The sequence below is a fragment of the Lucilia cuprina genome, chromosome 3, assembly GCF_022045245.1.
Source record: "Lucilia cuprina isolate Lc7/37 chromosome 3, ASM2204524v1, whole genome shotgun sequence".
Classification (NCBI taxonomy): domain Eukaryota; kingdom Metazoa; phylum Arthropoda; class Insecta; order Diptera; family Calliphoridae; genus Lucilia; species Lucilia cuprina.
This window is the reverse complement of record NC_060951.1, coordinates 47,860,320-47,884,005: the sequence shown is the minus strand read 5'-3', so window position 1 is coordinate 47,884,005 and position 23,686 is coordinate 47,860,320. Positions and strand designations below refer to the sequence as shown.

General features: G+C 35.9%; 5 protein-coding genes across 7 annotated transcripts in view; 2 read left to right on the top strand and 3 right to left on the bottom strand.

The window, feature by feature from the left end:
• Positions 1-23,686, bottom strand: part of LOC111686939 — a 360,960-nt gene that overhangs the window by 11,295 nt on the left and 325,979 nt on the right. The window lies entirely within an intron of this gene.
• On the bottom strand, positions 2,193-3,055 carry LOC124418661. The gene is made up of 3 exons (XM_046945551.1): positions 2,918-3,055; positions 2,671-2,850; positions 2,193-2,602 (listed from the first exon to the last, which is right to left on the bottom strand). The coding sequence occupies exons 1-3, from the start codon at positions 2,940-2,942 to the stop codon at positions 2,286-2,288; spliced, it is 522 nt and encodes a 173-aa protein (XP_046801507.1). The 5' UTR covers positions 2,943-3,055; the 3' UTR covers positions 2,193-2,285.
• On the top strand, positions 3,528-4,103 carry LOC124418663. The gene is made up of 2 exons (XM_046945553.1): positions 3,528-3,671; positions 3,727-4,103. Exons 1-2 carry the CDS (start codon positions 3,647-3,649, stop codon positions 4,008-4,010), a joined length of 309 nt encoding a protein of 102 aa, XP_046801509.1. The 5' UTR covers positions 3,528-3,646; the 3' UTR covers positions 4,011-4,103.
• LOC124418664 lies at positions 5,417-5,992 on the bottom strand. The gene is made up of 2 exons (XM_046945554.1): positions 5,865-5,992; positions 5,417-5,775 (listed from the first exon to the last, which is right to left on the bottom strand). Exons 1-2 carry the CDS (start codon positions 5,887-5,889, stop codon positions 5,495-5,497), a joined length of 306 nt encoding a protein of 101 aa, XP_046801510.1. The 5' UTR covers positions 5,890-5,992; the 3' UTR covers positions 5,417-5,494.
• Positions 7,066-7,906, top strand: LOC124418662. The gene is made up of 3 exons (XM_046945552.1): positions 7,066-7,223; positions 7,291-7,461; positions 7,519-7,906. Exons 1-3 carry the CDS (start codon positions 7,199-7,201, stop codon positions 7,836-7,838), a joined length of 516 nt encoding a protein of 171 aa, XP_046801508.1. The 5' UTR covers positions 7,066-7,198; the 3' UTR covers positions 7,839-7,906.

Below are 23,686 nucleotides of genomic sequence, written 5' to 3'. Positions count from 1 at the left end.
ACCATTGAAAAATTATATTTTGGAAAATTTGGAAAATTTTAAAATAACTTATTAAAAAATTTCGAAAAAATATATAACTGATTGACAATTTTCTAAAAATAAAATTTATATAAAATTATTAATTTTTAAAAAAATTTAATAAAAAAATATTTTTGTTTTTAAATCATTTTTCGAAAGTTGTTTAAATTGGTAATTTATAGAGAATTTTGGTTCAAAATTTTCTGTAAACAAATTTTTATTGAAAATTCGCTTTAAAGTTTTTTATCGAAATTCTATACAAACTAAGCGTTTATCCAAAATTTTCTATAAAAATATAATTTACCAAAATTGTCATTAAAAGAGAAGTTATATAAAATTCTCTTTAAAAAGAGTATTTAGCGAAAAAGGAGAATTTATCAAAATTGTCTTTGAAAAGACAATTTATAAAAAATTCTCTATAATAGAGTATTTATTGAAAATTCCCTAGAAAAAGATTATTCATCTCAAATTCTCTAAAGATAGAAAATTTATCAAAAATTCTCTGTTTTAGGACTATTTTGATAAATTCTCTATTTATAGAGAATTTTAGAGGAATACTCTTTTTCTAGAACATTTTCGATAAATTATAGAAATTTTCTATATTATCGAAATTTTTAAAAAGAAAATTATAAGAAAAATCTTTATACAAAGAGTTTATCAAAAATACTTTATAAAAGTAGAATTTTCAAAAATTTTGTATAAACATGAATTTGTCAAATATTCTCTATAAAAAATATTAACATTTCTGAATAAATAGAAAAATTCTATAAAAAAATAATATATTTTAAATTTTCTATAAAAAGGGATTTTAACAAAGTTGTCTTTAAATGAGAAATTATTTCAAATTCTCTATTAAAAAAAAAGTACAAAAATTTTACTAAAATTTCTCTATAAAAAGACAAATATTGAAAATTCTTTATAAAATGAACATAGTCGAAAATTCTTTATAAAAAGAATATAATCGAAAAATTCTTTATAAAAATCGAATTTATCGAAAATTTTCTAAAAAAAGAGAATTTATCGAATATTTTCTATAAAAAGAGAATTTATAGAAAATTGTCTATAAAAAGAGAATTTATAGGAAATTGTCTATAAAAAGACAATTTATCGAAAATTCCCTATAAAAAGAGAATTTATCGAAAATTCCCTATAAAAAGAGAATTTATCGAAAATTCCCTATAAAAAGAGAATTTATCGAAAATTCTCTACAAAAAGAGAATTTATCGAAAATTCTCTATAAAAAGAGAATTTATAGAAAATTCTCTATAAAAAGAGAATTTATTGAAAATTCTCTATAAAAAGAAATTTTATATAAAATTCTCTATAAAAAGAGAATTTATCGAAAATTCTCTATAAAAAGAGAATTTATCGAAAATTCTCTATAAAAAGAGATTTAATCGAAAATTCTCTATAAAAAGAGAATTTATCGAAAATTCCCTATAAAAAGAGAATTTATAGAAAATTCCCTATAAAAAGAGAATTTATCGAAAATTCACTATAAAAAGAGAATTTATCGAAAATTCCCTATAAAAAGAGAATTTATCGAAAATTCCCTATAAAAAGAGAATTTATGGAAAATTCCCTATAAAAAGAGAATTTATCGAAAATTCCCTATAAAAAGAGAATTTATCGAAAATTCCCTATAAAAAGAGAATTTATCGAAAAATTTTCTATAAAAAGAGAATTGATCGAAAAATTCTCTATAAAAAGAGAATTTAACGAAAAATTCTCTATAAAAAGAGAATTTATCGAAAATTCTCTATAAAAAGAGAATTTATCGAAAAATTCTCTATAAAAAGAGAATTTATCGAAAAATTCTCTATAAAAAGAGAATTTATCGAAAAATTCTCTATAAAAAGAGAATTTATCGAAAATTCTCTATAAAAAGAGAATTTATCGAAAAATTCTCTATAAAAAGAGAATTTATCGAAAATTCTCTATAAAATGAGAATTTATCGAAAATTCTCTATAAAAAGAGAATTTATCGAAAATTCTCTATAAAAAGAGAATTTATCGAAAATTCTCTATAAAAAGAGAATTTATCGAAAATTCTCTATAAAAAGAGAATTTATTAAAAATTCTCTATGAAAAGAGAATTCATCGAAATTCTCTATAAAATAACAATTTATCAAAAATTCTCTATAATAATAAAATTTATCAAAAGTTTTCTATAATTATTTTAAATCTTTACAACTTTATTTTCAATGACATCAAAAAAAGTCTAAAACGGATAATAATAGTTCATCATAATAAAAATCATTTGCAAACTAACCCCTTTTGGGAATAGGCCGACATTTTTGGTATCTACCGCCACGCTTCAAGCCAGCACAGGCACGTGGATCAGTTCTTCTCAAAGCATTACCCCGACCACGACGACAATTGACTCGAGCCAATTGGCAAGAAGTCAATAGGCTGCAATTATTTCTTCTACTGCGATAACAGCCTAACCTCTTGCTGGGTACAGTGCAACGGATTCTATTACAATCAGGACGAGTGGCTCGTGGTCTACGTCTAAGGGCGCAAGGACCAGAGCCCAAAGGACTCTTAATATTGCGACATAAAGATCGCCGGGTGCTAGTTAAACCTTAAAACAATATATATATACATTCCTTTTAGTTTATCAACTTTGGTTGGAGTAAAACTTAAACTTACGGGGACGATTCAATAAACTGCGTCTGCAATTCTCTTCTCGCAGAGTACATTGGCGAATTTTACGACAAACTTTACCAACCCTTACACATCTAATTACACTGGGTACATTTTTACGGCATACAGGCCTACAACGAGCAGGTTTATTGCCTTCCGTGTAGGCTATCAATACCACAAGACAAGCTAGTTTTTCAATAAAGACATTAATTTAAATATGATTTTTTTGTTGTTTTTTCATTAAATTCCTTACCGAGAATTAAAACTCCTTTATTCATGTTAAAAGCAACTGTAATTGCATTTCGACTTTTTGCGAGTTTATATACAAAATATTTTAACAAAACTTTAATACGATATATTTTCTAGATTCTCAATAAAATTACACCCCCTTTTTATTTTATTTAATACAATATTATTATTTAATACAATACAAAATTTAAGTTATAATTCTGAATATTTATTTAAGAAATTCAATGGTTTTGTATTATATATAAAACAAAGACATTTTAAATCTAAAGAAATTATATTTGTTATACATATTTTTGTTTTAATATTTTAATTCCGGTGATTTAAAAAAAAGAATAATAAATAATATTAGTATATACAATAACTTGGTAGGATCTTTGCCATTCAACATTTTCAATCAATGTGTTTGTAATACTTTAAAGTACTAACTACAGACCCTTCTAAAATATGTGACTTATATTTTACACAAATACGCCTCACAGACAAGGAAATTTAACAATAAAAATTTACATAATTTCCTCCAAATTTAATACAAAAATTACGTAATAAATTCTGATGTAATATTGATAAAGTATTTCAATAGGTTGGCCTAAATCTCCTTTTAAATAACATACGAAAATTTAATCAATTGTTAAAAAAAACTACAACTAATTATAAAATTTGTATATAAACCCATGATGAAACCTTAAATAAAACATCAGTTTTGTTTCATCAATCAAAACAAAAACTACCTAAAATGAATAAAGCTATTATCATATTGGGTAAGCCACACAAACCTTAAAATATAATTTAATATCTTAAATTTTTTTCCAATAGCCTTGCTAGTGATTGTTTTGGCTTATGCTGATGCCAGCAGGAAAAGGCCCAATCCTCAACGTCCCGATTGCTTAAAATTGAAATGTGATAATCCCAGTAGAAAGTTACTTTGTGTTCGCAGCAAAAAGAATAATTGTCGTCTGCTGACCATCTGTCAAGTGAGCCGTGTTAATTGTCAACGTGGACCTCTGAATGTTTTAAATAGAACTAATCGTCGCCAATGTGCTGGTATTAAACCAGGACAAAAACGTAAATGTCGTCCTGTACCCAAAAAAAGAGGTTAATCTAGAAATCGTTTGTTTTATGATTATGATTTATTTGTTTACCTTATTAAATAATTTGAATAAATGAAATGTTATGAATTGCAGTAAAATCGACATATTATGAATTTTTAAATTTCGACGGAATTTCGACCAATATTTAAGTGATATATAGAAAGGTTTTAAAATATCTGAATGTACCTACAATCTATTCTTCAAGCTTATTTTTTATAAAAAATAAATCTAAATATGTCATTCAAGTAACAATAGAAATAAATAATGAAATTGATCATATAATAACTAATTAAAAAATGGCAATAATATTTAAAACTGTATTGTTTTTAAATAAGTCGGTAATAAAATATAATATATTTAAAAATTTATTATATGGATTTTCATTATTCCATTTATCCATCCGATCTACAAATTACGCAAGTCTATTATGGCTTCCATCCGAAAATTACTCATGATCAGTTAAAGGATTTCTATGCTAATATATCTTTATATTCAGAGACTCAAAATAACTTTTAACTGTTTTTCTTTTTGCTACAATATGATTCGGTTTGTTGTAGCATATTTTTTTTTTGTTCATATTTCTCAAATTTTTAGTGCATATTTCCCCATATTATAGTACATATTAATGCATAAAAATCCTTGCCCTGCTCATTATGCACATATAATCACCAATAGTTATTTATAGTTCCATGCTCAACTTTACGAAAACAAATTTTTTGGTTATATTACAAAAATTTCGTGTATAATACGAAATATTATTTAATTTCTATTTTTACGAAAGTACGAAAACCTTTCGTAATATTTTTTCTTAAATTTTAGCGAAAATAAACATAATGATATTAATTATATTACAGTTAATAAAAAACTACAACATTTTTATAATCACGACCTATTTTCATAAAAAATGAAAAATTCGTGTGAAGAATAATTTTTAACTAAAATTAGAAAAATTGTTTTAAAATGAACAAAAATGTTTGCATATATTAATATTACGTACATTTTACCATATTTATTCAAAATTAAATTTTTTTAAATTTTTGTATATTAATTTTTCAAAGAATATAATACATCCTATAAAATATTTCGTACAATTTCATATATATTTACGAAAGAAATATATATATAGATATATATATATATATATAATATATATATATATATATATATATATATAGTATATATAATATATATATATATATATATATATATATATATATATATATATATATATATATATATATATATATATATATATATATATATATATATATATATAAATTCTGAAGAAACACTCTAAGCCTCCTTTAGGCCTGTTGTGCCTCAGGTTGGAATCGAACCCATCACCTGCATAACTAGAACACACTAAGCGACTGGTGGCTACAACAAAACAATTCTAAAATAACAACAAGTCTGTATAAAATGCACTATTTTTATTATTTATTCAAGGAATTTTATGCCTACATAAGATATCATTATAAAAATCATCGCCAGAATTAACCACTTCTAGGTGGAGGACCACATCTACGCTTTTGTCCAGGTCTAATGCCAGCACATTGACGGGGATTAGTTCTATTTAAGACATTCAAAGGACCACGTTGGCAATTAACACGACTCACTTGACAAATAGTCAACAAACGGCAATTATTCTTTTTGCTGCGTACACAAAGTAACTTCTTGCTAGGATTATCACATTTTAGTTTTAAACAATCGGGACGTTGAGGATTGGGACGTTTCCTGCTAGCTTCTGTGTAAGCCAGAGCTATTACAAGCAAAGCTGTTTTAAATATAAGATTAAATATAATATAAGGATATTTAATTTGGATCACATAATGTTGATTAATATGTATGTGTGTATTAACTTACCAAGTATAATAATAGCTTTATTCATTTTAGTAGCTTATTCTTTCTGTTGCAAGAACGAAACTGATAATTTTATTGAGCTTGTAAAGCTGTTTTTATATGAAAATCTTTCTGCAAGTCATATCAAATCTGACATATGTTTTCTTTCAGCTGCTCATATCATTTTTTTGTAAATATTTTTTATTAATTACAATAAAATTTAAATTCTTTTGTCAATGAACTGATTTATCTTTTATCATAATATGTTCTTCGGTAATAATATCCAACTATTTCATCAGAATAGTTATTAAGTTATTTATACTAAAACACAATTACAAATTATATTTTAGGAAACTTCTAACTTCTAAAATGACTCCAAATCAGAATCTATGCTGGGAATTGATCGCAATAACTTCTCTGATAGAACCAACACTATCGAATAGTCGGTCAGAGCTCTCTTTCTAACAAGATAATAATGATCTAGTGATAATTGTGTTCAGATTTAAATAAAATTTTCAATCAATTTTCTATTTACAAATAATTTTCTATAAAAGTTTTAAGTAAAGTGAATTTTTCGATAAATTTGGATACTTTTCATATTTTTATAGAAAGAGTATATTCGATAAATTTTCTATTAATAGAAAATGTTCAATTCAATTTTATTTTTAGACGATTTCTAATAAACTTTCTATTCAATAAGTTATAGAAATTTTTTTGATAAATTTTTCGTATTTTCGATAAATACTCGTAAACATTCTTTAGCAAAATTTAAATTTTTTTAGTTTAGTTATAAAAAGATTTCGATAAATTTGTATTATATTTCTAATATTTTCTATTCATAGAAAATTTTTTTTTTATATTTTTTTTCAAGGAATTTTACTATACCAGAAGCAGTTTTCTTAATGCATAGTATTTCAATATCAGTAGAATTACTTTGCGATAATCATTTTCAACGAAAACGTGTCTATCTTCGTTTTTTTTTTGTCTAAATGACACGTGTTTTCTTAAATTAAAATTTTGTTTAAACCAGACAGTAAAATATTATTGAGCTCAATGTAACAATCAATAATTGACATAGTTACAACAATTCAGTCTGATCTTAAATAAATTTACAAAAGCGTAAAGTCGGTTATTAGGTCTGACTGGTCTAAAAAATATTTCCGCATGAGTTTTGCTATTTTAAAACCTTTTTATTATATATACATCAGTATAATTTTACATATTTATTTAGCTGATGCAACAAATGTTTTCTATAGTATCAGGATAGGGAAAAATATTAATCTTCAACTTTAATAATTAAACAAGTTTTACTATAAATATACTTGTTGATTATAGAAAATATCAGAAGTTCAATTAAAATGAATAAAGCTATAATTATATTTGGTAAGTTTTTAAGTAATACTTAAACATTTTTAGTAAATCCTTAAAAAAAACACTCAAAATCCTGTAGCACTACTTATTGCTGCATTTGCTTATGTCGAGGCAAATCGTTGTCGGTCCTCTTGTCGTAAAAATATACGCAGCCCTATAAGATGTGTCAGACAAGGTTCTCTATGCCGTAAAATAACACAATGTTCTATAGATGCAGAAAATTGTAGACGTCGTTTAACTAAACAACCTCGTAAGTTAAAAAAATATTAAATTAAATTATTGTCTATATTGTGTAATTGCTTTACAGGTCTAACCACCACCAGCTTAGCTTTATGTCGCAACATTAAGGGACGTTTAGGTTCGGGGCGCTGTGCTATTCGTAAACGTAGACCACGTTCCCTTAAGCCACGTTGCAATCGTTTAAATTGTCCTTCTGGTAGTACAAAACTAAACTGTTATAGCGATAAGCAAAATAGATGTCAGCTATTGACACCCTGTCAATTGGCTCGAGCCAATTGTCGTCGTGATCAACGTAATCTTTTAGAGTGGGTTGATTTGCGTCGTTGTGCTGGCATGAGAGCAGGACAAAAACTTCGCAAATGTCGCCCTGGTCCCCGAAGAAGTTAAATGTTTTAAAATGTCTTAATAAAATTTATTATCGGAAATAAAGTTGAAATTAATATGCAATAAATAAAGCAACGTTTTTAACTTTATTCAAATCTGTAAATAATTATTTATATAAAAAAATAAAAATTTTATCATAAGCAATTTCTAATGCTAACTTTAATACTTTTTTATCTGAATTCTAGTCATTAATATGGAATTTTATTTAGGAAATTTATCAAATGTAATATTACCTTTATACATTATTCCTTTTTATTGAATAGAGGTTCTATTTTTGTTACCATTATGAACTATGTATATAAAAAACCTCTAATTGTATAATATTCAGTTTATGATCTGGTCATTAATTTCTTACTTTTGTACGCAAAATATCTTTATTTATGATTTTATTTCCATTCCATAAAATTCGCAATATAAATATATGTATCTACGCATCGCTTATTAAATATAAAAATCTTCAAATAATGACTTAATAAAAGCACAACATTTTGCCCATCTTTATCTTTTTATAGCTTTTTCTCCAATATCATCACTTAGTCTACTTTTACTACATAAAATTTGTTCCACCTTCATTAATACTTTCACAGCCACATAAGGGAACAATAGAGAAACAGCCACTATTAAGAAAGGAATAAGAGTAAAGAAATAATAAATAATAACAGGAAAAGGAAATGAACTGTAAATTCGCGTAATTGCTGTTGATTTAGTACAACCGCTTCTTACAGATTTCAAAGAAAAATTTTTTTCTCTGTAGAAATCTTAAAGACTTAAAAAAGACTTAAAAAATTTCACTTTGCGTAGTCCTGAGTACATTTAGGGAATCTAAAACAAACTTCAACGTTTATTATAGCTTCCTTCAGAAATAACTAAAATTCTTTATTAATGGTATTTAGTAAACGATCAATACTTTTTTGTATACATTTTCTATAAAAAACCTATTTATAGAAAAAAACGTATATTTGTTTCGCAATATATGTACTACAACTTAAACATTAATATTTATACAAATTATTAATCATTTAACAGTGCAAGGAACGGCAGTAGCATTAATGCCTAGGCCATTGCACTTATTCGGATCACTCGATAAAGTCCAATCTAAAAATAAATATATAAAATGTAACATGTTCCATATTAAGAGCTTTTTAAAGTATTTACCTAGCATTCCATTATTGCATGATACTTTCTTTAACACACATAAACTAGCAAACTTTCTACATTTTTGCATTTCTTTGCTGGTGCCACAGACTGGAGTAGGGTCAATACTCGGACAATCAGCATTCATATACTTTTTACATTCACTATAGCAAACTTTAACTTGACCTGGATCACGTTGGATACAATCATCCGTGACAGTGCTCTTCTTCCATTCTTTTGAATTGTATAAAAGTTATATACATACTTATAAGAAGCATTTGTGTGTTACATAAGATATTTCACATTTTCACTTACCCATTTTACTACTTTGTATGACACAATTTTTTGTATTGTACACTTCACAGCTTGTGCTAAAAGTACGACAAAAGCCATTACCATTTCGATAACACTGAGGTGTAGGTACGGTACATACAACTACAGGTGTCGTAGAAGTGGTAATTGGCGGTGTAGTAAGGATGGAAGACTCTGATGTTAATTCAGTGGATGACTCCGGAGTGGAATCAGTAGAAGACTTTGGTGTTGAATCGGAGGACGATTCTGGTGTTGAATCTGTGGAAGTATCTGGAGTTGAATCAGTGGATGACTCTGTTGTTGATCGGAGGACGATTCTGGTGTTGAATCTGTAGAAGTCTCTGGAGTTGATTCAGTGGAAGTCTCTGGAGTTGAATCCGTAGACGACTCAGGAGTTGATTCAGTGGACGAATCTGATGTTGAATCAGTGGAAAATTCTGGTGTTGAGTCAGTCGATGATTCTGGTGTCGAGTCTGTGGATGATTCTGGAGTTGAATCAGTAGAAGGCTGTAGTGTTGAATCTGTAGAACTATCTGGTGTTAAATTGGAGGACGATTCTGGTGTTGAATCTGTTGAAGTCTCTGGAGTTAAAACAGTGGATGATTCTGGCGTTGAATCAGTAGATGACTCTGGAGTTGATTCAGTGGATGATTCCGGTGCTGAATCTGTGGAAGTCTCTGGAGTTGAATCCGTAGACGACTCAGGAGTTGATTCTGTGGACGAATCTGATGTAGAATCAGTGGAAGATTCTGGTGTTGAGTCAGTCGATGATTCTGGTGTCGAGTCTGTGGATGATTCAGGAGTTGAATCAGTAGAAGACTCTGGTGTTGAATCTGTAGAAGTCTCTGGAGTTGAATCAGTGGATGACTCTGGTGTTGAATCAGTAGAAATATCTGGTGTTGAATCGGAGGACGATGCTGGTGTTGAATCTGTAGAAGGCTCTAGAGTTGAATCAGTAAATGATTCTGGCGTTGAATCAGTAGACGACTCTGGAGTTGATTCAGTGGATGATTCTGATTTTGAATCACTGGAAAGTTCTGGTGTAGAGTCGTCGATGATCCTGGTGTCGAGTCTGTGGATGATTCTAGAGTTGAATCAGTAGAAGACTCTGGTGTTGAATCTGTAGTAGTCTCTGGAGTTGAATCAGTGGATGATTCTGGTGTTGAATCAGTGGATGATTCTGGTGTTGAATCAGTGGATGATTCTGGTGTTGAATCAGTGGATGATTCTCGTGTTGAATCAGTGGATGATTCTGGTGTTGAATCAGTAAAAGTATCTGGTGTTGAATCGGAGGTCGATTCTGGTGTTGAATCTGTAGAAGTCTCTGTAGTTGATTCAGTGGATGATTCTGGTGTTGAATCAGTAGACGACTCTAGTGTTGAATCGGTGGACGATTCTGGTGTTGAATCTGTGGATGGTTCTGGCGTTGAATCAGTAGACGACTATGAAGTTGATTCAGTGGATGACTCCGGTGTTGAATCAGTCGATGATCCTGGTGTTGAATCTGTAGTTGAATCAGTGGATGATTCTGGCGTTGAATCAGTAGACGACTCTGGAGTTGTTTGAGTGGATGATTCCGGTGTTGAGTCAGTCGATGATTCTGGTGTAGAATCTGTGGAAGATTCTGGTGTTGAATCTGCGGAAATTTCTGGTGTTGAATCCGTAGACGACACTGGAGTCGATTCAGCGGATGATTCTGAAGTTGAATCGGTGGATGACTCTGGTGTTGAATCAGTCAATGATTCTGGCGTTGAATCAGTGGACGATTCCAGAGTGAAATCTGTGGATGATTCTGGCGTTGAATCAGTGGAAGATTCTGCTATTGAATCGGTAGAAGATTCTGGAGTAGAATTCGTGAATAGTTCTGGTGTTGATTCTGTAGATTCAGTAGATGTATCGGTAAACTTTTCTGTGGTTTCCTTTGTTGTACTTTCAAGTTTTGGGTCTTGTGTTGTTATTATTGTTGTGTCTAACGTAGCCTCTGTTAATGTACTTATAGCGAATTGTATCTTGCCAGCATATAGTACGTATAGCAAAAACACTTTAAAAATTTTACGAAATATTAATCTAAATATATGTATTTATAATACTTTATTATAATTCCGCTTACCCAAAACATTCATCTTGATTTGGAAATTTTATTTTTATTTTATTTTTTTATATTCACTTCAGTTTTTGTAATTCCTAGACTTAGACACAAATTATGAGAAATGCAGCAATTTAGATATTTTAAAATTAATTTATACCAAATGTTTTAATTCTTACTAATTTGAAAGTTTTTTAATTGTTTGCATGGAATGAATGAAGTTTGTTTAGACCTATGTATTTTAAGCATCATATTTTATTGCAAATAAAATTATTTAAAAGCAAATGTTTTATTATTTATTCATAGAGATCTACAACTGTATGTAAACTTAGAAACATATGTTAATATATCTTGTTTACAATAGGTTTTGGATATGTGTGTGAGTTACAGTGAGGGTCAAAATTATTCATAAAATTTGACACCGTTATTTTTTTTTTTATTAATTTTAAACACAATTATTGAAATTTTGACAGTTTTTGTTGATGTCTTTTTTGTATGGTAACAATCAAACTTATTTTCTCAATTCTAGTTAATTTGTTGTTTTACATTAAAAAGTGTTTGAAAAAGATTTATAATATTGTCATGGTCTTCAGTTAGCTTCCAAAAAACCCAACACTAATAATTGCTCCAAAAATATTGAACATTAGAAAAGTATTTCGATATTTTAAAAAACTTCGTTATTTGTTTTTTAAAAATTTCTTTTTTTTCAATTCAATTGAATTATATTATCTTCAACTGATGTACATTTAACAAAGTATTTTACAAACTATATTACAGCTTAAACGTTTACAAATTGGAAATTATTAATCATTTCACAGTACAAGGAACAGCAGGAGCATTTATTCCCAGATTATTGCACATACTGGGATCCTTTGCTATGGTCCAATCTAAAAATAAAAATAAAATAATAACGAAATTCATCTTCATAAATAGTTTCATAATTTACCCAGCATTCCATTATTGCATGATACTTTCTTTAATGCACACAAACTAGCAAACTTTCTACATTTCTGCATATCAATACTGGATCCACAGACAGGAGTTGGATCTATACTGGGACAATCAGCATTCATATAAAATCCACAATCGCCAGCGCAAACTTTTATTTGACCAGGTTCACGTTCGATGCAATCAAAAGCACGGCTCGTCTTCCATTCTTTCGATTTACCGAAAAATTTAATATATGTAAAATATGATGTTAACACATATTAATCTGTATTTCACTTACCCATTTTACTATTTTGTATGACACAGTTATTTGTATTGTACGCCTCACAGCTTGTGCTGAAAGTACGACAGAAGCCATTTCCATTTCGATAACACTGCGGTGGAGGTACGGTACATACAATTCCAGGTGTTGTAGGAGTAGTAAAAGGTGTTGTAGTTGGCGTTGTAGTAGTGGGAGTAGTAGTTGGTGTTGTAGTAGGCGTGGTAGTAGGCGTAGTAGTAGGCGTGGTAGTAGGCGTAGTAGTTGGTTTTGTAGTAGGCGTGGTAGTAGGCTTCGTAGTTGGAGGAGTAGTTGCTGGCGTTGAAGATTCCGTAGTTGAATCAGTTGAAGATTCCGGAGTTGAATCAGTGGAAGATTCAGGAGTCGAGTTAGTTGAAGAGTCTGTTGTTGCATCAGTGGACGATTCAGGAGTTGAATCAGTAGATGATTCTGAAGTTGACTCAGTGGACGAATCTGGAGTTGAATCAGTTGAAGACTCTGGTGTTGAGTCAGTTGACGATTCTGGAGTTGAGTCAGTGGATGATTCCGGTGTTGTGTCAGTTGAAGACTCTGGTGTTGATTCAATAGACGATTCGGAAGTTGAATCAGTAGATGATTCCGGTGTTGAGTCAGTGGATGATTCTAGTGTTGTCTCTGTGGACGATTCTGTAGTTGAGTCAGTGGATGATTCCGGTGTTGACTCAGTGGACGATTCTGGAGTTGCATCAGTTGAAGATTCTGAAGTTGATTCAGTTGACGATTCTTGAGTTGAGTCAGTGGATGATTCCGGTGTTGAGTCAGTTGACGACTCTGGTGTTGACTCAGTAGACGATTCTGGAGTTGAGTCAGTGGATGATTCCGGTGTTGAGTCAGTGGATGACACTGGTGTTGAGTCAGTTGAAGACTCTGATGTTGAGTCTGTTGACGACTCTGGTGTTGAGTCAGTGGATGATTCCGGGGTTGACTCAGTAGACGATTCTGGAGTTGAGTCAGTGGATGATTCCGGGGTTGACTCAGTGGACGACTCTGGAGTTGTATCAGTTGAAGATTCTAGAGTTAAGTCAGTTGAAGACTCTGGTGTTGAGTCAGTTGACGACTCTTGTGTTGAGTCAGTTGACGACTCTGGTGTTGAGTCAGTTGACGATTCTGGAGTTGAGTCAGTGGATGATTCTGGTGTTGACTCAGTAGACGATTCTGGAGTTGAGTCAGTGGATGATTCTGGTGTCGAGTCAGTTGACGACTCTTGTGTTGAGTCAGTTGACGACTCTGGTGTTGAGTCAGTAGACGATTCTGGAGTTGAGTCAGTGGATGATTCTGGTGTTGACTCAGTAGACGATTCTGGAGTTGAGTCAGTGGATGATTCCGGGGTTGCCACAGTGGACGATTCTGGAGTTGTATCAGTTGAAGATTCTGGTGTCGAGTCAGTTGACGACTCTGGTGTTGAGTCAGTTGACGACTCTGGTGTTGAGTCAGTTGAAGACTCTGGTGTTGAGTCAGTGGACGATTCTGGAGTTGTATCAGTTGACGACTCTGGTGTTGAGTCAGTTGAAGACTCTGGTGTTGAGTCAGTTGACGATTCTGGAGTTGAATCAGTGGATGATTCCGATGTTGAGTCAGTTGAAGACTCTGGTGTTGAGTCAGTTGAAGACTCTGGTGTTGAGTCTGTTGACGACTCTGGTGTTGAGTCAGTGGATGATTCCGGGGTTGACTCAGTAGACGATTCTGGAGTTGAGTCAGTGGATGATTCCGGGGTTGACTCAGTGGACGACTCTGGAGTTGTATCAGTTGAAGACTCTAGAGTTGAGTCAGTTGAAGACTCTGGTGTTGAGTCAGTTGACGACTCTTGTGTTGAGTCAGTTGACGACTCTGGTGTTGAGTCAGTTGACGATTCTGGAGTTGAGTCAGTGGATGATTCTGGTGTTGACTCAGTAGACGATTCTGGAGTTGAGTCAGTGGATGATTCCGGGGTTGACTCAGTGGAAGATTCTAGAGTTGAGTCAGTTGAAGACTCTGGTGTTGAGTCAGTTGACGACTCTTGTGTTGAGTCAGTTGACGACTCTGGTGTTGAGTCAGTTGATGATTCTGGAGTTGAGTCAGTGGATGATTCTGGTGTTGACTCAGTAGACGATTCTGGAGTTGAGTCAGTGGATGATTCCGGGGTTGACTCAGTGGACGATTCTGGAGTTGTATCAGTTGAAGATTCTGGTGTCGAGTCAGTTGACGACTCTGGTGTTGAGTCAGTTGAAGACTCTGGTGTTGAGTCAGTGGACGATTCTGGAGTTGTATCAGTTGACGCCTCTGGTGTTGAGTCAGTTGAAGACTCTGGTGTTGAGTCAGTAGACGATTCTGGAGTTGAGTCAGTGGATGATTCCGGGGTTGACTCAGTGGACGAATCTGGAGTTGTATCAGTTGAAGATTCTAGAGTTGAGTCAGTTGAAGACTCTGGTGTTGAATCAGTTGAAAACTCTGGTGTTGAGTCAGTTGACGATTCTGGAGTTGAATCAGTGGATGATTCCGATGTTGAGTCAGTTGAAGACTCTGGTGTTGAGTCAGTTGAAGACTCTGGTGTTGAGTCAGTTGAAGACTCTGGTGTTGAGTCTGTTGACGACTCTGGTGTTGAGTCAGTTGACGATTCTGGAGTTGAATCAGTGGATGATTCCGATGTTGAGTCAGTTGAAGACTCTGGTGTTGAGTCAGTTGAAGACTCTGGTGTTGAGTCTGTTGACGACTCTGGTGTTGAGTCAGTGGATGATTCCGGGGTTGACTCAGTAGACGATTCTGGAGTTGAATCAGTGGATGATTCCGGTGTTGAGTCAGTGGTTGACACTGGTGTTGAGTCAGTTGAAGACTCTGGTGTTGAGTCTGTTGACGACTCTGGTGTTAAGTCAGTGGACGACTCTGGAGTTGTATCAGTTGAAGATTCTGGAGTTGTGTCAGTTGCAGACTCTGGAGTTGTATCAGTTGAAGACTCTAGAGTTGAGTCAGTTGAAGACTCTGGTGTTGAGTCAGTTGACGACTCTTGTGTTGAGTCAGTTGACGACTCTGGTGTTGAGTCAGTTGACGATTCTGGAGTTGAGTCAGTGGATGATTCTGGTGTTGACTCAGTTGACGATTCTGGAGTTGAGTCAGTGGATGATTCTGGTGTTGACTCAGTAGACGATTCTGGAGTTGAGTCAGTGGATGATTCCGGGGTTGACTCAGTGGACGATTCTGGAGTTGTATCAGTTGAAGATTCTGGTGTCGAGTCAGTTGACGACTCTGGTGTTGAGTCAGTGACGATTCTGGAGTTGTATCAGTTGACGACTCTGGTGTTGAGTCAGTTTGAAGACTCTGGTGTTGAGTCAGTAGACGATTCTGGAGTTGAGTCACTGGATGATTCCGGGGTTGACTCAGTGGACGACTCTGGAGTTGTATCAGTTGAAGATTCTAGAGTTGAATCAGTTGAAGACTCTGGTGTTGAGTCAGTTGACGACTCTTGTGTTGAGTCAGTTGACGACTCTGGTGTTGACTCAGTTGACGATTCTGGAGTTGAGTCAGTGGATGATTCTGGTGTTGACTCAGTAGACGATTCTGGAGTTGAGTCGGTGGACGATTCCGGGGTTGACTCAGTGGACGATTCTGGAGTTGTATCAGTTGAAGATTCTGGTGTCGAGTCAGTTGACGACTCTGGTGTTGAGTCAGTTGAAGACTCTGGTGTTGAGTCAGTGGATGATTCTGGAGTTGTATCAGTTGACGACTCTGGTGTTGAGTCAGTTGAAGACTCTGGTGTTGAGTCAGTTGACGATTCTGGAGTTGAATCAGTGGATGATTCCGATGTTGAGTCAGTTGAAGACTCTGGTGTTGAGTCAGTTGAAGACTCTGGTGTTGAGTCTGTTGACGACTCTGGTGTTGAGTCAGTGGATGATTCCGGGGTTGACTCAGTAAACGATTCTGGAGTTGAATCAGTGGATGATTCCGGTGTTGAGTCAGTGGTTGACACTGGTGTTGAGTCAGTTGACGACTCTGGTGTTGAGTCAGTTGACGATTCTGGAGTTGAGTCAGTGGATGATTCTGGTGTTGACTCAGTAGACGATTCTGGAGTTGAGTCAGTGGATGATTCCGGGGTTGACTCAGTGGACGATTCTGGAGTTGTATCAGTTGAAGATTCTGGTGTCGAGTCAGTTGACGACTCTGGTGTTGAGTCAGTTGAAGACTCTGGTGTTGAGTCAGTTGAATACTCTGGAGTTGAGTCTGTTGACGACTCTGGTGTTGAGTCAGTGGATGATTCCGGGGTTGACTCAGTAGACGATTCTGGAGTTGAATCAGTGGATGATTCCGGTGTTGAGTCAGTGGTTGACACTGGTGTTGAGTCAGTTGACGACTCTGGTGTTGAGTCAGTTGACGATTCTGGAGTTGAGTCAGTGGATGATTCTGGTGTTGACTCAGTAGACGATTCTGGAGTTGAGTCAGTGGATGATTCCGGGGTTGACTCAGTGGACGATTCTGGAGTTGTATCAGTTGAAGATTCTGGTGTCGAGTCAGTTGACGACTCTGGTGTTGAGTCAGTTGAAGACTCTGGTGTTTTGAGTCAGTGGACGATTCTGGAGTTGTATCAGTTGACGACTCTGGTGTTGAGTCAGTTTGAAGACTCTGGTGTTTGAGTCAGTTGACGATTCTGGAGATTGAATCAGTGGATGATTCCGATGTTGAGTTACAGTTGAAGACTCTGGTGTGAGTCAGTTGAAGACTCTGGTTGTGAGTCTGTTGACGACTCTGGTGTTGAGTCAGTGGATGATTCCGGGGTTGACTCAGTAGACGATTCTGGAGTTGAGTCAGTGGATGAATTCCGGGGTTGACTCAGTGGACGACTCTGGAGGTGTATCAGTTGAAGATTCTAGAGTTGAGTCAGTTGAAGACTCTGGAGTTAAGAGTCAAGAGTCTTAACGACTCTTGTGTTGAGTCAGTTGACGACTCTGGTGTTGAGTCAGTTGATGATTCTGGAGTTAGATCAGTGGATGATTCTGGTGTTGACTCAGTAACGATTCTGGAGTTGAGTCAGTGGATGATTCCGGGGTTGACTCAGTGGACGATTCTGGTGTTGTATCAGTTGAAAGATTCTGGTGTCGAGTCATTGACGACTCTGGTGTTGAGTCAGTTGAAGACTCTGGTGTTGAGTCAGTGGACGATTCTGGAGTTGTATCAGTTGACGACTCTGGTGTTAAGTCAGTTGAAGACTCTGGTGTTATGAGTCAGTAAGACGACTCTGGAGTTGAGTCAGTGGATGATTCCGGTGTATGACTCAGTGGACCGAATCTGGAGATTGTATCAGTTGAAGATTCTAGAGTTGAGTCAGTTGAAGACTCTGGTTGAGTCTGTTGACGACTCTGGTGTTAAGTCAGTGGACGACTCTGGAGTTGTATCAGTTGAAGATTCTGGAGTTGTGTGTCAGTTGCAGACTCTGGAGTTGTATCAGTTAAGACTCTAGAGTTGAGTCAGTTGAAGACTCTGGTGTTAGAGTCAGTTGACGACTCTTGTGTTGAGATCAGTTGACGACTCTGGTGTTGAGTCAGTTGACGATTCTGGAGTTGAGTCAGTGGATGATTCTGGTGTTGACTCAGTTGACGATTCTGGAGTTTGATTCAGTGGATGATTCTGTGGTTGACTCAGTAGACGATTCTGGAGTTGAGTCAGTGGATGATTCCGGGGTTGACTCAGTGGACGATTCTGGAGTTGTATCAGTTGAAGATTCTGGTGTCGAGTCAGTTGACGACTCTGGTGTTGAGTCAGTGGACGATTCTGGAGTTGTATCAGTTGACGACTCTGGTGTTAGTCAGTTGAAGACTCTGGTGTTGAGTCAGTAGACGATTCTGGAGTTGAGTCACTGGATGATTCCGGGGTTGACTCAGTGGACGACTCTGGAGTTGTATCAGTTGAAGATTCTAGAGTTGAATCAGTTGAAGACTCTGGTGTTGAGTCAGTTGACGACTCTTGTGTTGAGTCAGTTGACGACTCTGGTGTTGACTCAGTTGACGATTCTGGAGTTGAGTCAGTGGATGATTCTGGTGTTGACTCAGTAGACGATTCTGGAGTTGAGTCGGTGGATGATTCCGGGGTTGACTCAGTGGACGATTCTGGAGTTGTATCAGTTGAAGATTCTGGTGTCGAGTCAGTTGACGACTCTGGTGTTGAGTCAGTTAAAGACTCTGGTGTTGAGTCAGTGGATGATTCTGGAGTTGTATCAGTTGACGACTCTGGTGTTGAGTCAGTTGAAGACTCTGGTGTTGAGTCAGTTGACGATTCTGGAGTTGAATCAGTGGATGATTCCGATGTTGAGTCAGTTGAAGACTCTGGTGTTGAGTCAGTTGAAGACTCTGGTGTTGAGTCTGTGGGAGGGTGTTTTTTTGGGATTTTGGTTGTTTTTGGGGTCTTTGTTTTTGTGTTGACGACTCTGGTGTTGAGTCGTGGATGATTCGGGTTGACTCAGTAAACGATTCTGGAGTTGAATCAGTGGATATTCCGGTGATGAGTCAGTGGTTGACACTGGTGTTGAGTCAGTTGACGACTCTGGTGTTGAGTCAGTTGACGATTCTGGAGTTGAGTCAGTGGATGATTCTGGTGTTGACTCAGTAGACGATTCTTGAGTTGAGTCAGTGGATGATTCCGGGGTTGACTCAGTGGACGATTCTGGAGTTGTATCAGTTGAAGATTCTGGTGTCGAGTCAGTTGACGACTCTGGTGTTGAGTCAGTTGAAGACTCTGGTGTTGAGTCAGTTGAAGACTCTGGAGTTGAGTCTGTTGACGACTCTGGTGTTGAGTCAGTGGATGATTCCGGGGTTGACTCAGTAGACGATTCTGGAGTTGAATCAGTGGATGATTCCGGTGTTGAGTCAGTGGTTGACACTGGTGTTGAGTCAGTTGACGACTCTGGTGTTGAGTCAGTTGACGATTCTGGAGTTGAGTCAGTGGATGATTCTGGTGTTGACTCAGTAGACGATTCTGGAGTTGAGTCAGTGGATGATTCCGGGGTTGACTCAGTGGACGATTCTGGAGTTGTATCAGTTGAAGATTCTGGTGTCGAGTCAGTTGACGACTCTGGTGTTGAGTCAGTTGAAGACGCTGGTGTTGAGTCAGTGGACGATTCTGGAGTTGTATCAGTTGACGACTCTGGTGTTGAGTCAGTTGAAGACTCTGGTGTTGAGTCAGTTGACGATTCTGGAGTTGAATCAGTGGATGATTCCGATGTTGAGTCAGTTGAAGACTCTGGTGTTGAGTCAGTTGAAGACTCTGGTGTTGAGTCTGTTGACGACTCTGGTGTTGAGTCAGTGGATGATTCCGGGGTTGACTCAGTAGACGATTCTGGAGTTGAGTCAGTGGATGATTCCGGGGTTGACTCAGTGGACGACTCTGGAGGTGTATCAGTTGAAGATTCTAGAGTTGAGTCAGTTGAAGACTCTGGTGTTGAGTCAGTTAACGACTCTTGTGTTGAGTCAGTTGACGACTCTGGTGTTGAGTCAGTTGATGATTCTGGAGTTGAGTCAGTGGATGATTCTGGTGTTGACTCAGTAGACGATTCTGGAGTTGAGTCAGTGGATGATTCCGGGGTTGACTCAGTGGACGATTCTGGAGTTGTATCAGTTGAAGATTCTGGTGTCGAGTCAGTTGACGACTCTGGTGTTGAGTCAGTTGAAGACTCTGGTGTTGAGTCAGTGGACGGTTCTGGAGTTGTATCAGTTGACGACTCTGGTGTTAAGTCAGTTGAAGACTCTGGTGTTGAGTCAGTAGACGATTCTGGAGTTGAGTCAGTGGATGATTCCGGGGTTGACTCAGTGGACGAATCTGGAGTTGTATCAGTTGAAGATTCTAGAGTTGAGTCAGTTGAAGACTCTGGTGTTGAATCAGTTGAAGACTCTGGTGTTGAGTCAGTTGACGATTCTGGAGTTGAATCAGTGGATGATTCCGATGTTGAGTCAGTTGAAGACTCTGGTGTTGAGTCAGTTGAAGACTCTGGTGTTGAGTCTGTTGACGACTCTGGTGTTGAGTCAGTTGACGATTCTGGAGTTGAATCAGTGGATGATTCCGATGTTGAGTCAGTTGAAGACTCTGGTGTTGAGTCAGTTGAAGACTCTGGTGTTGAGTCTGTTGACGACTCTGGTGTTGAGTCAGTGGATGATTCCGGGGTTGACTCAGTAGACGATTCTGGAGTTGAATCAGTGGATGATTCCGGTGTTGAGTCAATGGTTGACACTGGTGTTGAGTCAGTTGAAGACTCTGGTGTTGAGTCTGTTGACGACTCTGGTGTTAAGTCAGTGGACGACTCTGGAGTTGTATCAGTTGAAGATTCTGGAGTTGTGTCAGTTGCAGACTCTGATGTTGAGTCAGTTGACGACTCTGGTGTTGACTCAGTTGACAACTCTGGTGGTGAGTCAGTTGACGACTCCGGTGTTGAGTCAGTGGACGATTCTGTAGTTGACTCAGTGGACGATTCTGAAGTTGTATCAGTTGAAGACTCTGGTGTTGAGTCAGTTGACGACTCTGGTGTTGAGTCAGTTGAAGACTCTGGTGTTGAGTCAGTTGACGATTCTGGAGTTGTATCAGTTGAAGATTCTGGTGTTGAATCAGTTGACGACTCTGGTGTTGAGTCAGTTGACGACTCTGGTGTTGAGTCAGTTGAAGACTCTGGTGTTGAGTCAGTTGACGACTCCGGTGTTGAGTCAGTTGACGATTCTGGAGTTGTATCAGTTGACGACTCTGGTGTTGAGTCAGTTGAAGACTCTGGTGTTGAGTCAGTTGACGACTCTGGTGTTGATTCAGTTGAGTCAGTTGATGACTCTGGTGTTGAGTCAGTTGACGATTCTGGAGTTGAGTCAGTGGATAATTCTGGTGTTGACTCTGTGGACGATTCTGGAGTTGTATCAGTTGAAGATTCTCGAGTTGAGTCAGTTGACGACTCTGGTGTTGAGTCAGTTGAAGACTCTGGTGTTGAGTCAGTTGACGACTCTGGTGTTGAGTCAGTTGTAGGTTCTGAAGTTAAGTCAGTTGGCGACTCTGGTGTTGTATCAGTTGAAGACTCTGGTGTTGAGTCAGTGGATGATTCCGGTGTTGAGTCAGTGGACGATTCTGAAGTTGTATCAGTTGAAGACTCTGGTGTTGAGTCGGTTGACGACTCTGGTGTTGAGTCAGTTGAAGACTCTGGTGTTGAGTCAGTTGACGTTTCTGAAGTTGTATCAGTTGAAGACTCTGGTGTTGAGTCAGTTGACGACTCTGGTGTTGAGTCAGTTGAAGACTCTGGTGTTGAGTCAGTTGACGACTCCGGTGTTGAGTCAGTTGACGATTCCGGAGTTGAGTCAGTGGATAATTCTGGTGTTGACTCTGTGGACGATTCTGAAGTTGTATCAGTTGAAGATTCTGGAGTTGAGTCAGTTGAAGACTCTGGTGTTGAGTCAGTTGACGACTCTGGTGTTGAGTCAGTTGACGATTCTGGAGTTGAGTCAGTGGATGATTCTGGTGTTGACTCAGTGGACGATTCTGGATTTGTATCAGTTGAAGACTCTGGTGTTGAGTCAGTTGACGACTCTGGTTTTGAGTCAGTTGAAGACTCTGGTGTTGAGTCAGTTGACGATTCTGGAGTTGAATCAGTGGATGATTCCGATGTTGTGTCAGTGGATGATTCTGGTGTTGACTCTGTGGACGATTCTGGAGTTGTATCAGTTGAAGACTCTGGTGTTAAGTCAGTTGACGATTCTGGAGTTGTATCAGTTGAAGACTCTGGTGTTAAGTCAGTTGACGACTCTGGTGTTGAATCAGTTGAAGACTCTGGTGTTGAGTCAGTTGGCGATTCTGGAGTTGAATCAGTGGATGATTCCGATGTTGAGTCAGTGGATGATTCCGGCGTTGACTCAGTTGACGATTCTGGAGTTGTATCAGTTGAAGATTCTGGAGTTGAGTCAGTTGAAGACTCTGGAGTTGAGTCAGTTGACGACTCTGTTGTTGAGTCAGTTGACGACTCTGGTGTTGGCTCAGTAGACGATTCTGGAGTTGAGTCGGTGGATGAATCCGTTGTTGAGCCAGTGGATGATTCTGGTGTTGACTCTGTGGACGATTCTGGAGTTGTATCAGTTGAAGATTCTGGAGTTGAGTCAGTTGAAGACTCTGGTGTTGAGTCAGTTGACGACTCTGGTGTTGAGTCAGCTGACGACTCTGTTGTGTAATCGGTGGACGATTCCGGTGTTGAATCAGTCGTTGAGTCAGTGGACGACTCAGGAGTTGATTCAGTTGAAGACACTGGAGTTGAATCAGTAGATGAATTTGTTGGCGATGTGTTGCTTTTTGTACTTTCATCTTTTGGATCAGGTGATGTTGATATTGTTGTATCTAATATTTTCTCTGTTGATGTACTTATAGCAGAATGTATTCTGCCAACAGAAAGCACATATACAAAAAACACTTTAAAATGAAGGGGGAATTGTAAATCTAATTAAGTTTTTTACTTTGTGGAAAATTTTACTTACCCAAAATATTCATTTTGAATTGCTGCTTGTAACTACTCTAATTTTTATTTTTTTTCTTCGTTTTTAATAAGACCAAGCCACATACACAAATTATAAGAAATGCAGCAATTAAGATATTTCAATTTTAATTTATAGCAATTGTTTAAACATTGTTTTTTTTAAAAATTGACGATTTTCAAATTTTGTTTGTTTATTTTAAATAAATATATTTTGTTTAGACTCTTGTTTCTTAAGTATTCTATTTTAATGCGAATAAAATTATTGAAGAACAAATGCTTTAGTATTTGTTTATAAGGCATCCCTACATTAGTATGTTAAATTATTAACATTTGTATGTATTTATTGATAACATAAACTTATATTTTAAATCCAGCTTTTTATTTAGAAATTATAAATATTTATATTGAAATACAAATAAGTTTTTCGATACATTTTGCGATATTTTGTAAACAGATGATATTAAAAATTATCAATAAGTATAACATAACAATATCTCAGTTTGTTTGGAGTCAACAAAATTGTATGTAATATTTTTGCAAACTTAAGTCTCATAATAATTATGTTGGTGTTAACCTAACTCGGTTTATACATATACATATAACATCATTCAACATCTAAACGGTGA